The 15,819-nt window shown below is 43.0% G+C and overlaps 1 protein-coding gene across 4 annotated transcripts in view; it reads right to left on the bottom strand.

Annotated features, from left to right (window-relative positions):
- macrod2 (mono-ADP ribosylhydrolase 2) overlaps positions 1-15,819 on the bottom strand; it is a 1,343,630-nt gene that overhangs the window by 78,323 nt on the left and 1,249,488 nt on the right. For all 4 annotated transcript variants that reach the window (XM_028820323.2, XM_028820324.2, XM_051919692.1 and 1 more), the window contains one exon: positions 11,762-11,843. In XM_028820323.2, coding sequence (XP_028676156.1) covers positions 11,762-11,843 — 82 coding nt within the window. The remainder of the gene's footprint in view (positions 1-11,761; positions 11,844-15,819) is intronic.

The following is a 15,819-nucleotide window of genomic DNA, read 5'->3' as shown; positions in this document are numbered from 1 at the left end:
CATAGGTGCTTGCTAAGAAACAGTTTTAAAAATACTGTGGTCCAAGCGCGTTCTGTCTGTATGTCTGTCCGCTTTTCATGAGAGAATTACTTAACAGATTTAGATCTGCTTGTCTTCTATAGTTTGCTTGAACTTTGAACTTGATTTTGCGACTTCTCCCATCGTTCGCTTGTGGTACCGATGAATTTATGCAAATCCAAGAGAGTGGCTGTGGGCCGAGAGCAGGGGTGCGGGGCCTTCCTCATTCACGCGCCAGCCTCTGTTCAAGTTAAAGTCTACGTCTCGCCACGTGTTGGAGTGCACTTTGCCTCCGCTTAGCTAGTGATACCTGTTTGTTCAACAGACATTATCATCTACAGATTGTTAAGGAGAAACGTTTGACGTTTTTGAGAGAGAGATCAGAGCTACGTGTGTAGTAGAGGGTAGCTGCTGATTGGCGAGATATCACGGCCATGTGCTTTTCTCCCCACGCGGGGAACGCTCTCCAGTCAGAGCTGAACACGATCAGATATAGTGAAACGTCTATTGATTTTTAAAGTTTGTCCTGTTTCATTACTGTGTGGGCGCAGCCATGGGGTACAGCTAGTTTTATGAATATTATCAATGATACATTATTTAAAGTTATAACTTTTACTTTACCTAAATGCCTGAGGTTATAGATGTAGAAGTAAAGGTGGAGAGACATTTTAAAGTACAAAACCTTATTAACAGTGGTAAGTCTATAGGGATTTGGGGCATTCTGATAAAGTCTATACGATAAAGAATACAAAAGAGGAAAGGTCAAACCACTTTATTATTCCCTTTTAAAGCAGCCTGGGAACACTGTTTCACAATATTTATGCAATCTCAAAAAGAAAGTTAAAATCTGATAACATTCTAGCTATAAAACAAGTGGATGTATTTGATAAGTTCAGGCCTCTTTTCATGTTTGGACCCATGTACCCATCAGCCCCACTGTAAGTTGCAAGAACAGGCCAGATAATTTTAAAATTTATAAAAGACGCTTCACGTTAAAAGCAGTTTTATGTGTCAAATTAATAAATACTGTGAAGAAATAACATTGACGTGAAAAATATGTAACTTATCTTCTAAAGTTGAAAAAATTACATAAAATTCATAATATCCAAAAAAAAAGGGTTAGGGTTAGGTAATCAACAAAAACCTCTCTGGCCAACAAAACAAAGCACTTGAATATTTTTTTATGAATTTACTAAAAACTACTGGAGCAAAAACAGTGTAGCCTGAAAGGCAAAAACCTAAAGTGAGCAAATCCAAACACAGAGGACAGAGATGATACCGTAGTTCAAAAGCAGGGGTAAGAAAGCCAGAAATCCAATCCCAAATCTTAATACATAATTTGCCAGTCTCCTCACTCACGTCCGTCCGAAGCCGAATGCGCAGTCGCCTTCTGCGCAGCTGCCCGAAAAAACCTTATGAGACCGACATCGTTGCAGGCGGCAGATTTATGGCCGCGAAAATTCAAAGAGAAAGGCGACTTCGATTAAAGCTCTAGAGGCCTGAAAGGCGATTTCGACTACAGCTCCACGCCTAACTACGCATTCATTCAATACACCTAGATCAGGTTTGTGGTGCAGAATGCACAATCGCCTTCTGCGCACGTTGCCTTCTGCGCATGTCCGAATCCGAATGCGCAGTCGCCTTCTGCGCAGCTGCCTGAAAAACCTTACGAGACCGACATCGCTGCAGGCGGCAGATTTACGGCCGCAAAAATTCAAAGAGAAAGGCGACTTCGATTAAAGCTCTAGAGGCCTGAAAGGCGATTTCGACTACAGCTCCAGGCCTAATTACGCATTCATTCAATACACCTATATCAGGTTTGTGGTGCTTATAATTACTATTATTGCACTCGTGCCCGTTTCATCTTATGTTGTCGAAACAGGCTCTTTGTCTAGTTCAAAGGAATAAAACACAATCCACCATCCAATAGGGCCAAAGCCACTGTGTTAACAGAAACTTGCTGGCTGCCTGATTTGGTGGCCCCACCTCTTGGGGTTCAACCCACAACTCACAAGGGACAAAGGAAAACATTAAGATATACCCAGATACAAAAAATAGCAAAATTAATGAAAAAAAGACTACTACATAATGAAATGCTAATGTGTGAGAGTGTGTGTACGTGTGTCTGTGTGGTCCCTCTGAGCAATCTGATTGGTCAATTTGGTTTGATTGCTCAATCAAATGCAATTGACATAGGCAGTGTTAGACAAGACAGGTTGGCACACACAGAAATACCAAGGAAAGATGTAGGAGGAACACTGAGAGTCGCCTTCAAAGACAGGAAGTGTTTGTACGAAAACAAAGAATGTTTACACAGCAGGGAGTGGGAACCCATCTACAAATCACTGGTGGTGGTTAAAAGAATGGACAACAGGGGGTGAGCAACGCACAGTGAACTGACAGAGTCAAGAGAGGAATCAAAGGATAAGAGAGTCTGAGACACATGACGATACCGAGTAAAGATGTAGGAGGAACGCTGAGGGTACACATAAGGCAAGAGATATCAAATATTTTAAAATGTATTCTATTACCTTTCCTTGTCAGGTAAGGTAGCTAGTATAGGGTGTCACACTCGGGAGTACAACTTTAAAAATGCGAATTACTCTGCAACGTGTGCACGTATCATCATGCAACAAGGTTAAAAATATTCCTTATTTAATGAAGAATTGATTCTGTGTCATAAAGAGGTGGGCACTATAGCGGGCGCCGCTACGGGGCAACAGGACAGTGCAACGTGCCATACCTCTCAAGCCAGTATGGAAGAGATCCGATCGTTTTTTTGGAGACAGGGTGATCTCGAAAGGTTTGTGGCCACCTCGATCGCCCGATTTAACTCCCCCAGATTTTTTTCTATGGGGATATTTAAAGGGCAAGGTTTATGCAAGCAAACCCAGGACCATCGAACAACTGAAAGCAAACATCGAGCGTGAAATTGTTTCCATCGACAGTGACATGTTGCAGAGGACATTCTCAAATATGGAGCGTCGCGTTTCCTTGTGCGCGGACGTTGGGGGAGGACATTTTCAGCACCTTTTGTATTGTGGACTTGTTTTCCACTAAATACAGGTATGTTCAGTTCTTACAGCTCGCCTTTACGTTCACGCGTTCGCGAGTAATTCGCATTTTTAAAGTTACATAAATAAAATATCAAAACCAAAAATAGAATTAACAACGTACATTTAAATAACAAAGTGACTAAACACAAAAACAAACAAAACTTGAGTCAGAGTGACACCTCTAGCTATACCATAGCACAAATGACCAAACAGGCTGAACATCCGGCAGTAATGGCGAGGACTTAAGTGGAGGCTCTGGCAAGGCCTGGGGTACAATGCTAGACTGGAGCACTTCAGTCAGGCTCCCCCTTTTATTTCGCTTGCCACTACAGTCATGGGACTGCAGCACAGTTAGTGTTGCTAGGTAACAGATACTGCTGGGAGGGGGCAGGGCACACTGCGGGCATAAGGCTGGGCGGTGGGTGGAGCTCCAGCCAGTTAATGGCAAAGCTGAGTTTTCCTAAAGACTCAGAAACAGGAACTAGGCAGAACAGGAGAAAGCTGCGAAACAACACCAAAAAAACTTGTCAGTTGTACTACACAGTAAATACTGTACATACTGTAATCAGACAATGGCACAGATAAAACATTAAACATAATGCTGACACATCAAGTGAAACACAAGGTGATATACAGAGAGTGCAATTAGCCTGCTGTCACACTAACCACCAACTAGCCTCCCTGCCAAAGGCTACAAAGTTGTCACTGCCAAGTAATGTCTGAGGGAGGTGTGGTTGACTGGGAGGCACAAGACATACGACGCAAAAGACAATCAATAAATGTCTACTTACGGCAATTCTGCAGGTCTGCTTCAGAATGCCAAACACCCCAAAAGGCTGCCCTGCTTCACAAGGGCCACTTAAACTGTCAGAGTTAGCAGTAATGAAGTAATGTAACGTGTTAAATTCTTCTTATCACATTACAGTTACCGACTTAACTAGAATTTCGTCACCTTTGTGACACATACGTTTCTAAGCAGATAATACATACTATAACTGACTTCAAGACAGGCATTCCACCTCACGCAGTGTTCAAAGAGGCAAGCGCAGCCAAAGGACCTGCGTCCCCAGGCTCACGGCTTACACACGGGACAGGCGTCCAGAGAATTATGGCTTACGACGTCCTTAGATCTGTGCCAGAGATGTGCCTTGTTGTACAACATTACACGCTAGAGTTTTTCACTTTTAAAGGAATAAAAGGAATGGAGTTTTTGAGTTTTACTTGGAAAAATGACAACTTTTCAGTTTTTCAAGACACTGAAAGATTGTGATTAACAGAGAGATTTTCATTTCCCTTTAAAGACGACAGAGCTAAGTGACCTGCTGTGTGTATCCGGAAACTTGTATAATTAAACGTTAGCTGACTTCATATTTTTGTTCATTGTAATGCACAGCCTTCTAATCAAAGACCTCATAAGGAATTCAATTTTCAGAGACAAAAAAGTCTTTGATATTGAAAAAGAGTACTACATGTTGTAAAATGTAGTGGTCTACCCTGATAATGCAAAATGGTTTTTTTGTCTCATCTCTCTAACATTCTCAAGAAAATGGAGAAGCCCGTGCACAGGTAATGTAAGTGAATGTTTAGCTTAATTGCTAGTGAATGTGAGATAGTTACTTACAAAATGTAACTGCTTTTCTTTTTGATCGCTGCAGGCCATAAAGAGTTCCGAGAAGGGAGAGACAGAGCCGCAGCGTACCGATTGTGTCACACGATAAATATGACTGGTCGCTGGACCATCTGAACAAAGTATGTTTGTCTGCTGGCTGCTACGCTAGCAATAACTTTCCCATTTACCAACTCCATGTTTACAATCTGTTCAGTTTTTAATGATTAAGAATTCTTTTTTGGCTAAGAATTGTTTTTGCGAACTGAAAGCCTCTACTTGCTGGGTGATGTACTTGAAATGGAAGACAGCTAAAGTAAATCATGTACAGTAATCCCTCGCTGTATCGCGCTTCGCCTTTCGTGGCTTCACTCTATCGCGGATTTTATATGTAAGCATATTTAAATATATATCACGGATTTTTTGCTGGTTCGCAGATTTCTGCCGACAATGGGTCTTTTAATTTCTGGTACATGCTTCCTCAGTTTCATACAAGGGACGCTATTGGCAGATGGCTGAGAAGCTACCCAACTTACTTTTCTCTCTCTCATGCGCTGACATTCTCTGATCCTGACGTAGGGGGATTGAGCAGGGGGGCTGTTCGCACACCTAGACGATACGGACGCTCGTCTAAAAATGCTGGAAGATTATCTTCACGTTGCTACCTTCTGTGTAGCTGCTTCGTGAAGCAACATGCTGCACGGTGCTTCGCATACTTAAAAGCACGAAGGGCACGTATTGATTTTCGATTGTTTGTTTTTCTCTGTCTCTCTCTCTCTGCTCCTGACGGAGGGGGTGTGAGCTGCCGCCTTCAACAGCTTAATACTTAAAAGCCAAACAGCCCTATTGATTTGTTTGCTTTTCTCTATCTCTCTGACATTATCTGCTCCTGATGCGCACTCCTTTGAAGAGGAACATATGTTTGCATTCTTTTAATTGTGAGACGGAACTGTCATCTCTGTCTTGTCATGGAGCACAGTTTAAACTTTTGAAAAAGAGACAAATGTTTGTTTGCAGTGTTTGAATAACGTTCCTGTCTCTCTACAACCTCCTGTGTTTCTGGGAAAATCTGTGACCCAAGCATGACAATATAAAAATAACCATATAAACATATGGTTTCTACTTCGCAGATTTTCCTATTTCGCGGGTGGCTCTGGAACGCAACCCCCGCAATGGAAGAGGGATTACTGTACAGCAGTTTACTTGTTTAACTGCTGGATTTCTGTTCACTGTGATTGGCTAATTCCTCATTATTAAAATAATGAAAGGGCATGTGAGGGTCATCCATGAATTTTTCAATTGGCACATACTGGCATGGGTTTAGGGAGTAATGAAAAGATAAAGTAATTCAACATGTGACTCCAGGGGGTAAAGACTAAAGCAATCCTGTTACAGTTAGAGAGAAAGACGTAGTAATTTGTCGTGGATCACTCTCTCTGAGTAGCTGCCCTAACCCTGGCATGCAGAGGAATTCAAACGATATGATGGCACACGACAAACAGAGGTAAGTGGATGACACACCAAACCAACAATGAAAAGCAATGGGAAAGCACACTGACAACAACATGGGAAGGGCAAGACAAAGAAATTAAGGGATTAAAAGAGGAGATGTGAAGAATCTGCAAATAAATGACAGGTGGAATAAATAATAGGAACAAACGTGAGTGAGACTAAGTGGGACACAGAGAGGGGGAGGCTGCTCTCATGCAGGACAGAAGACTACTGTATAAGCACAAGAGGAGTAGCACTTCTGTGGAATATGCAATGTACACAGCTTTAGAAAAGTCTGTGCCCCATTTGATTTTCTGAACTACAGTAGAGTCTCGCTTATCCGACATAAACGGGCCGGCAGAACGTCGGATAAGTGAAAATGTCAGATAATGGGAGGTGTTAAGAAAAAGCTATTAAACGTCAAACTATGTTATAATTTTACACATTACGAGCCTAATACAGTGGGAACCTCAGTTCACGAACATCTCTGAACACGTACAAATCGGGTTATGACCAAACAGTTCGCCAAACTTTTGCCTCTGTGCACGACCACACACTCGGTATAGGAACAAGCCAGTTTCCCTTTCGGTGTGTGCACGCCGATGATTTCCGCACGTGTGCAGTCTCTCCCTGTGCAGCATTAGAGAGACAGCGCGAGAGAGACACAGACAGACACATGCACGTGCAAGAGAGATGCACACACACACATACGCAAGAGGCACGCGCACACACACACACGTGCAAGAGAGACGAACGCACACGAGAGAGACGCACGCACACACATGCGCGAGAGAGAGAGATGCACGCACACACGCGCAAGCGAGACGCACACAAAAATGCGTGAGAGAGATGCACGCACACACGCGCGCGCGCACACACACACACACACACACGCGAGAGAGACGAACGCACGCGAGAGAGAGAGACGCACGCACGCACACACACACACACACACGCGAGAGAGAGAGACGCACGCACACACACGTGCACGACAGAGACACACACCAGAGAGGGCCAGCCACATAATCCACTGTAATCATGTTTTACAACAAAACAACAGAAAAATTTAACTGAAAAAATGAACTTAGCAACAAAAAATAGTCTACGCTCACGCTCGTAACTTTCAGTTCTTGTTGCTGATTGATGCGTTTTTTTTTTTGTTTTTTTTGCGGTGGGACATCGGATAATACAGAATGTTGGATAAGCGAAGGTTGGATAAGCGAGACTCTTCTGTACCTCGTATTTGTTGGGTGTCACGGTGGTCTGAACTGCTGCCTCATGGATCCAAACACTCAGCTTCAAATCTTGTGTTCCCATAGTCACCCATGTGGTTGCTTGGATTATTCTCTGGGTCCTGTGATTATCCTCCAACATGCCTGAAAACAAAATTAGCCTGTAGGGGTGTGTGTTTGTGTGAGTGTGTGTGTGACTGGGTGCCCTGTTTGAGCTGGTTCCTACCTTATGCCCAATGCTGCCAGGGTAGGCTCTCCCACAACCCTGAAATGAATTATGCAAGTTTGAAAATATTATGTTAGGCCTATTTGTGAAACCCGAATGTTATAAGTAAATGTCATCAGATCTTCAATCATAATCAAATATTAAATTATACGATGGACGCAGAACGAATAAATAACACGGTTTTTATGCAGTCCACTATTAGTAATCAAGGCCTGTATTCTGTAAGCAATTTCATTTTACAGCAGTCTAACACATAAGCTACATGAAATTCACTCATGTATAAACAGTGAAATCAAATAAATATGTCCATTACGAACAATCACTGTCTATCTAGAGGAGATGCAGTAAATGGTATTACAAAATTACCGGTTACACTACCTTTAGCAGCAATCACTGCCACCCGTCATTTTCTGTATTCATTGATCGGTTCCTCCCAACGTTTTGGAGGAATTCGTCCCTCTGCTCCTAACAAACGTTTGTGCGTTTTCAAGCTCGAAGTGCTCATTTCAGGTGCTGCCGCAGCATCTCTGTTGGGTTTTGGTCTCGACTTGGACAAAACCATTCAGGGCACACTTTTCTCTCTCTTTCATTCTGGTGTAGACCTGCTTGAGTTTTTCAGATTCCTGGCTTGCAGCCTCATTCAGCTGGTCTTTAGCTTTCAGCTCAAAGAAAAATGGCTCAACAGTCTCCTAAAGAAGTCTCAGGTAACAAGCAGAATCCAACGAGGGGAACGTCATCTTGGTGCTGATGAGAGAAAGCATCTCCAAACGAGGACCCTGTCTGGGTGAGACATTTTCATTGCTGAATGCAGTGCTAGCTCTTCTCCACAAACAGCAGGGTCAACCCACAGGTACCACTCTTAATATTAAGAGGCCATTGTTCCAAAGCTCTCGAGGATCACGCTGGTGCATGTTGTCATTTTATTTTTTTACACTCGTACTACTGAACGGCGGTTCTTCGCCCTGCTGCTTTCCTATGGATGTCATTTTTGCCCTTTTTGTTATCACAGAGTTTGGCCTGTGCTCTGACCCCAGCCCCTCCTTTGGCCTGGCCTTTCTTGTCCCTTCTGACAACTACCTTTTAAAACTTGCTTTAAGGATTTTTCAGCTTTAATAAACATGATATATAATGTTAATATTATATAATATATAATTAAAAGTATCTTGCATGATGAAGATTCTGAAGTGATCTCTTGCTTACCCAGGATTGCAACCCCCCTAAGACTTAGCTAACCAGCATTCTGCTTCCCAGTCCTTCAGCTTGACTGCCCCACTCCAGAAGCCCAATTTAGGGGATTGTGCCAAGTGGACGGTGGCCTCTGAAGGTGCAGTGAGCCGGCATGCATTAGATATCCACAAGCAGACTATCCATCCATCCATTTTCCAACCCGCTGAATCCGAACACACGGTCACGGGTGTCTCCTGGATCCAATCCCAGCCAACACAGGGCACAAGGCAGGAACCAATCCCAGGCAGGGTGCCAACCCACCGCAGGACACACACAAACACACCCACACACCAAGCACACACTAGGGCCAATTTAGAATCGCCAATCCACCTAACCTGCATGTCTTTGGACTGTGGGAGGAAACCCACGCAGACATGGGGAGAACATGCAAACTCCACGCAGGGAGGACCTGGGAATCGAACCCAGGTCCCCCAACTGCGAGGCAGCAGCGCTACCCACTGCGCCACCGTGCCCCCCACAAGCAGACTACCCTCTGGTAAATGAATACAGAAGGCAATGTGATGTCATAGACGTGCACTGAAGGTGAAGAAGGACTAAGGCTAGCAGTAATTCAGTGTCTCGTAAATGTGTCAGACTACTAAAATCTCCATCTGCACCTCAAGAGCTCCACTGATGCCAATAAAAGCCCAGTTCTCAGTCCACTGCACCAGTTCGTAAATCCTCAGGGCAACTGTCTCCGAAGCAAAGGAGAAGAGATGACACATGCCATGAATATTCAGGAAGGAGCAAGTCAAGCTTTCCATCTGAATCCCCCTAGCAACCTGCTGCTCAGCTGCTGAGGACGATAAAAGTTCCCAAAAAATGAGGAGGATTGGGACCAGAGCAGTGACAGAGGCATTCATAGGCCGACAAGCAGTTCTGATTACCTTATGAATCTCACTAAGCGCACTTGCAGGCAGTCATCTTGGCAGAGAGCCGTCACAGCCTCAAAAGAGTGCACAGCGTCCCGTCACTTGCACCTGCTTCTTAATTCTTCATGTGAGAGATGCTACTATTGGTGTGAGTGACTGAAGGGACAAAAACAAACCAGTGCCTAGAGCGTCTATACAGTACTCACACTAGCAATTCGTTCTGTACTTGGGCACATTTGCCCACATGTAACCCCTGTGGCGGACGGCCAGGATGCCCCTTTGGCACTGGATCCGGAGGAATTTCCATGGGCTACACACTACTTCCCCCTGGAATGCTCGGTGGCAGCCCCTCTGGGTTACATCCGGGCCACAGGCATGGGACTTCGGAGCTCAGGCTTGTTGGACTCCGTGGCCATCGCTGGGGGAGCTGCCCGTCTGGGCTAGAAAGCAGACACACCTGGTAATGTGTTAACCTTAATTAGGTTAATTATCACCTGGAGCACTTCTGGGTGGGCTATATAAGAAGCCAGCAGCCACCACTCCAGGAGCCAGAGTCGGGAGGAGGAGGAGGAGGACAACACTTGCTGGGAGGAGTGGTGGTGAAGGGTGTGTCTTGTTTTGGTGCTTTGCTTTATTTTGTTTGGTGTGCTTTTGGGACTGTGTACTGCTTGTGGGACACGGGGAAGACGTGCCCCACAGGTGAAGAAAAATAATTCTTTTTGTTTATTTTTCATGTGCGTCTGTTGTCAGTCTGTGTTGGGCGAATATATAGTGCCTTTCACACCCCAAAAGTCTAGTTCGTTTGACTAGTGTGATTGCTCTATACTGGGCCTACCGCACCGTACGGTGCCCTGGCCTGCTTGGAAGAGGTGAACCGAAGTACGGTTTAGTAGCTTTCTGGAACAGTAAGCATGAACACCATACATGATGTTAACGATGCGACAAGTCAAATAGTGTAATTCTCATTTCATTCAATATCTTTTGAGTTAAAAACAGGTGTTGATTTTCACCTATAAATCTATAAGAGGGTAGAGCGTTAATCCTGCACTAAATGACTCTTAAAAACCCACAAAATAAGTAAAATCATTTTGACATGCATACTGTCACACTGCTTCACACGAAGTCGCACGGTCATGACCAAAGTGTACCCCGGCCCAGAATGTTAAGCGCAGTGTGAGTGCAGGCCAGTGAGGGAGTTAAAAGGGGGGGATAATCGCCTTGGGTATGGCATGGAACAAATGTGCCTAGTGTGAGTACATCCTACTGTAGCCACTTACCCACAACTGCACCTTCATCTCCACGCCGATGTCTTACACATTAAAAGTGCAGCCAGTCCAGGGTGTGGCAAGATAGCACATTTCTGAATGAGGTGCACCACAAAGTATCAGTAAGCCTGCGCGGCCTGAGGCATCACAGATCTAGCTGGTAATTCAACAGAGCCGTCTTGTGGTAGAACCTGATCTTAATGTGACAAGTCAGCTGAATGTGGGGGCAAACGTCCCTGAGCAACGGCCTTTAATAGAAACAACTGTACTGTGGTCTTGTTCAGGACTTCAGTACAATGGAGGAAATAAAGCAGAAGCAGAAAGACAGATAGAAAGAAAAAGCACTTTATAATAGATAGGCACTATATAATAGATAGATAGATAGATAGATAGATAGATAGATAGATAGATAGATAGATAGATAGATAGATAGATAGATAGATAGATAGATAGATGAAAGGCACTATATAATAGACAGACAGATGGACAGATAGACAGATACTATATGAAAAGTTGAGATATCAAAGACAATCAAGATTCCTATCTATTTCTATAACAGCCCCACCTAGATGGATATCTCCACTCAGACAAATTGAGAGACAGAATTGACATTTAAAAGGCACTATAAAACACAGACAGATGGACAAACAAACAAAGGACCATCCTGTGTGTGTGATTTCATAACTCATGCCTTTCAAGGAGGACTTGTGCCTCTTAAATGTTTACAAAACAGAGTAAATCAGAGTAAATGAGTAATGGACAACATACCAGTTGAGAAGAACTTGGTCATTTTCTCCTTATAGATTTTGTGGTCTGTTTCCAGAAATACACAGAAGATGACACGTTCAATCTGACCAAAAAAAAAAAAAACAAACACAAATAATGAGAATTAGTCCCAGCCATCTGATACATCATTTGAGTTTAAGCCATCATACTGAAAATTTGTCCCATTTTCCAAAATGTTGATGCTGCAATTCTCCAGGAAAATGTTCTGTAGCCGTGTGTTCATCAAGCAACACAAACAGAAAGTGAGTGTTTTATGACACAGATAATTAAAACACAAATCGTAAAGCAGATTTATCGCCCTTATTTGGCAACATGCGGCCATTATGCATCTGTCCTCCATGATGCACATACCCGTTTTCTAATCAAAGGCCTCCTCTGTTGACCCTTTAGAAAACGTAAATCCTAATCCATCACATTGCTTTTGCTTTTTCTCCATTATCATATTTATTAGGGCCTCTTCAGGTCCAGCTGGCATTTTTACACAAAATAATGCTTCTGTCCCCTCAGTCTTGTTACTCCCATGTAATGGCACAACGCTACTTTGTTTCACAGGCAGCTATTTTTCAGAATAATATGACTGCATTCCCTCCTTTCATTTTTTTGGAAGAAAATAACATCAAATGGGAATGTTAGAGACAAGCAGAGAGTCCTAGTGTCTCCAGCATTAGACAGTAAAGCGGAGAGATGCGGGTTCAGCCCCATCACTGAATTCCACTGTGACCCTCTGATTATGGAGGCAAAAACACAGGGTGCACATAAGATGTCACTGCAACTCATGTCTAATGAATATTCCCTGCATCTGCTGTCAGCTCATAGAGTCGAGATGTGCTTCAATACTTACACCGCTGTTTCAATCCAGCTGCACTCAGATCATAAAGTTGTTTTTCCTAAATGTCACCTAATAGTTGCACCAAACCTGTAAAGCACCCTGGGATGTTGATCTCTTTGGAAAGGCACTACAGGCACTTTGTGAATTTCCCATTGGGATTAATAAAGTATCTATCTATCTATCTATCTATCTATCTATCTATCTATCTATCTATCTATCTATCTATCTATCTATCTATCTATCTATCTATCTATCTACAGAAAATAAACTTTTGCTCCTCTAATGTAACTCATTGTGAGTGATTTTGCTTATACTAAAAAATTACATTCAAAGCCTTAAACATGTGTGTAGACAGATGCTGTATAAGCGTAAGAACTTGAGTCTGACACACAAGAGTAGACCATTTAGTCCATCAAGCTCATCTGGCCAGCTCCTACCCCGGACATGCAATAAACTCGCGCCATGAGAGTGCTGAATGGGGGAAACATTTAAAAAAAAACAAAAAAACGGCAGGACCGCCGAAGCATTGACTCAAAGTCTGATACTGCGTTCAACAGAGGAGTGTCAAGAAACGTGACGGGGGCTCCTTCATACCCGCGGCAATATGCCTCACTGTGTCTGCTCTCTTATCTTTAGCCAAGTCAGAAGATTTCCTCTTTTTTGTAATTCTTGCGTGTGTTTGGAGATGGATGGTAGTTATTGTTTATTATGATATTTCCATATTCTTTGAGATTCCGTAAAAGATACATTTCCCCTTGAGACAAGCATGTATGTATGCATAGATGTGCAGATGGGTGTATGTACGTACATACATACGGACAACAGACGGAGTGACTGCTGCACTTACTATCTCTCTATCTACGTATATGTGTTGTGAGAAAGATGGGAAATAAAAGCTTCAAGGTTGAAAATTTCACATGAATCCCACAAAAAAGTCAAAAAAACAGGGAATCCAAAACTGTTACTAAAACTCAAAAATACAAAAACTTAACACAAGGTCAAAAGAGAGTGAATAATACCAGCGGGTAGAGATTTCAAGTTGGAGCCCCTCGGTGTGGTCGGAACAAATACAGTCACGTGCCAACTTATGGCTCTACCTGGGACCAGCCGCTTGGCCGTACGTCGGGGTCTGGGGTGTCTCATTGGTGTGCATACTTTTAACAGCTGGTATGGAGAAGCACAAATTGATCTTCAAATGTTGGAGGCCACATGCCTTGTCCATGTAATGGAAGTTGGTGCAAATGTACAAGAATTAGTCATGTGGAGCAGCACAGATCAAAACAAACCTTAACCTTCAAGCGCCAAAAAACATGTGGGACCCTGTGAAACAATAATTTTACACAGCATTTCTATCTTCTTGATTGAAGGAAAAAAGTGCAAACCATCTGTACAGATAAGAAAAAAAAGAAAATGCTGTACAGCCAATCAGTGCCCAGACGACGCTCTGTGAACGTAATATTTGTTTTCTCACTTCCAGTGCAGCATCAGTACAGGGAGACAGCAGAGAGACCACTACCTCTGTAGCTCCACCACCACTTCTCTCACTGCTTCTCTGCAGAGTGCATCATACTATGGCTGGCAACACTGCAACAAGTCTGTGTTAAACAAAAGGCGTACAAACCTTGTGGCCTGCGCTGGTGGGTTTTAGCAATGTCTACAACATTATGGCTTTTGGCAGTAAGTATGAATGGCCTGAACTCGGTCAGATGTAAACTGGCACATGACTGTATAGGTGCAGTCATATGAAAAAGTTTGGGAACCCCTCTTAATTCTTTGGATTTTTGTTTCTCATTGGCTGAGCTTTCAAAGTAGCAACTTCCTTTTAATATATGACATGCCTTATGGAAACAGTAGTACATTAGCAGTGACATTAAGTTTACTGGATTAACAGAAAATATGCAATATGAATCATAACAAAATTAGACAGGTGCAAAAGTTTGGGCACCCCAACAGAGATATTACATCAATACTTAGTTGAGCCTCCTTTTGTAAATATAACAGCCTCTAGATGCTGTCCTCCTATAGCCTTTGATGAGTGTCTGGATTCTGGATGGAGGTATTTTTGACCATTCTTCCATACAAAATCTCCCCAGTTCAGTTAAATTTGATGGCTGCCTGGCATGGACAGCCTGCTTCAAATCATCCCATTGATTTTCGATGATATTCAAGTTAGGGAACTGTGACGGCCATTCCAGAGCATCGTACTTCTCCCTCTGCATGAATGCCTTTGTAGAATTTGAACTGTGTTTTGGGTCATTGTCTTGTTGGAATATCCAACTCCTGTGTAACTTCAACTTTGTGACTGATGCTTGAACATTACCCTGAAGAATTTGTTGATATTGGGTTGAATTCATCTGACCCTCGACTTTAACAAGGGCCCCAGTCTCTAAACTAGCCACACAGCCCCATAGCATGATGGAACCTCCACCAAATTTGACAGTAGGTAGCAGGTGTTTTTTTTGGAATGCGGTGTTCTTCTTCCGCCATACTGCTGAATTGTAGAACGATGTACAGATACATCATCTGCAGCAAGATGTTCTTGCAGGTCTTTGGAGGAGATCTGTGGGTTGTCTGTCACCATTCTCACAATCCTGCACATATGCCGCTCCTGTATTTTTCTTGGCCTGCCAGACCTGCTGAGTTTAACAGCAGCTGTGCCTGAGGCCTTCCATTTCCTGATGACATTCCTTACAGTTGAAACTGACAGTTTAAACCTCTGAGATAGCTTTTTGTAGCCTTCCCCTAAACCATGATACTGAACAGTCTTTGTTTTTAGATCTTTTGAGAGTTGCTTTGAGGATCCCATGCTGTCACTCTTCAGAGGAGAGTCAAAGGGAAGCACAACTTGCAACTGACCACCTTAAATACCTTTATATCTCATGATTGGACACACCTGTCTATGACGTTCAAGGTAGAACGAGCTAATCCAATGAATTTGGTGCTGTAAGTAATCAGCATTGAGTAGTGACAGGCATTCAAATCAGCAAAATTACAAGGGGACCCACATTTTTGCACAGCCAGTTTTTCACATTTGATTTAATTTCATACAACTAAATACTGCTTCACTAAAAATCTTTGTTCGAAAAACACCGCAGTACTCAGATGTTCCTAGGAAATGAAAGACATACCACTGTTATCTTTTTTGTTGAAAGTAGAGTCAATTATTATGTAGGCTGAGAGGGGTTCCCAAAACATTTTCATATGATTGTAT

Source organism: Erpetoichthys calabaricus, chromosome 15 (genome assembly GCF_900747795.2).
Source record: "Erpetoichthys calabaricus chromosome 15, fErpCal1.3, whole genome shotgun sequence".
Taxonomy (NCBI): Eukaryota; Metazoa; Chordata; class Cladistia; order Polypteriformes; family Polypteridae; genus Erpetoichthys; species Erpetoichthys calabaricus.
Note: the sequence above shows the minus strand (reverse complement) of the source record. Positions and strands in the feature narration are given on the sequence as shown.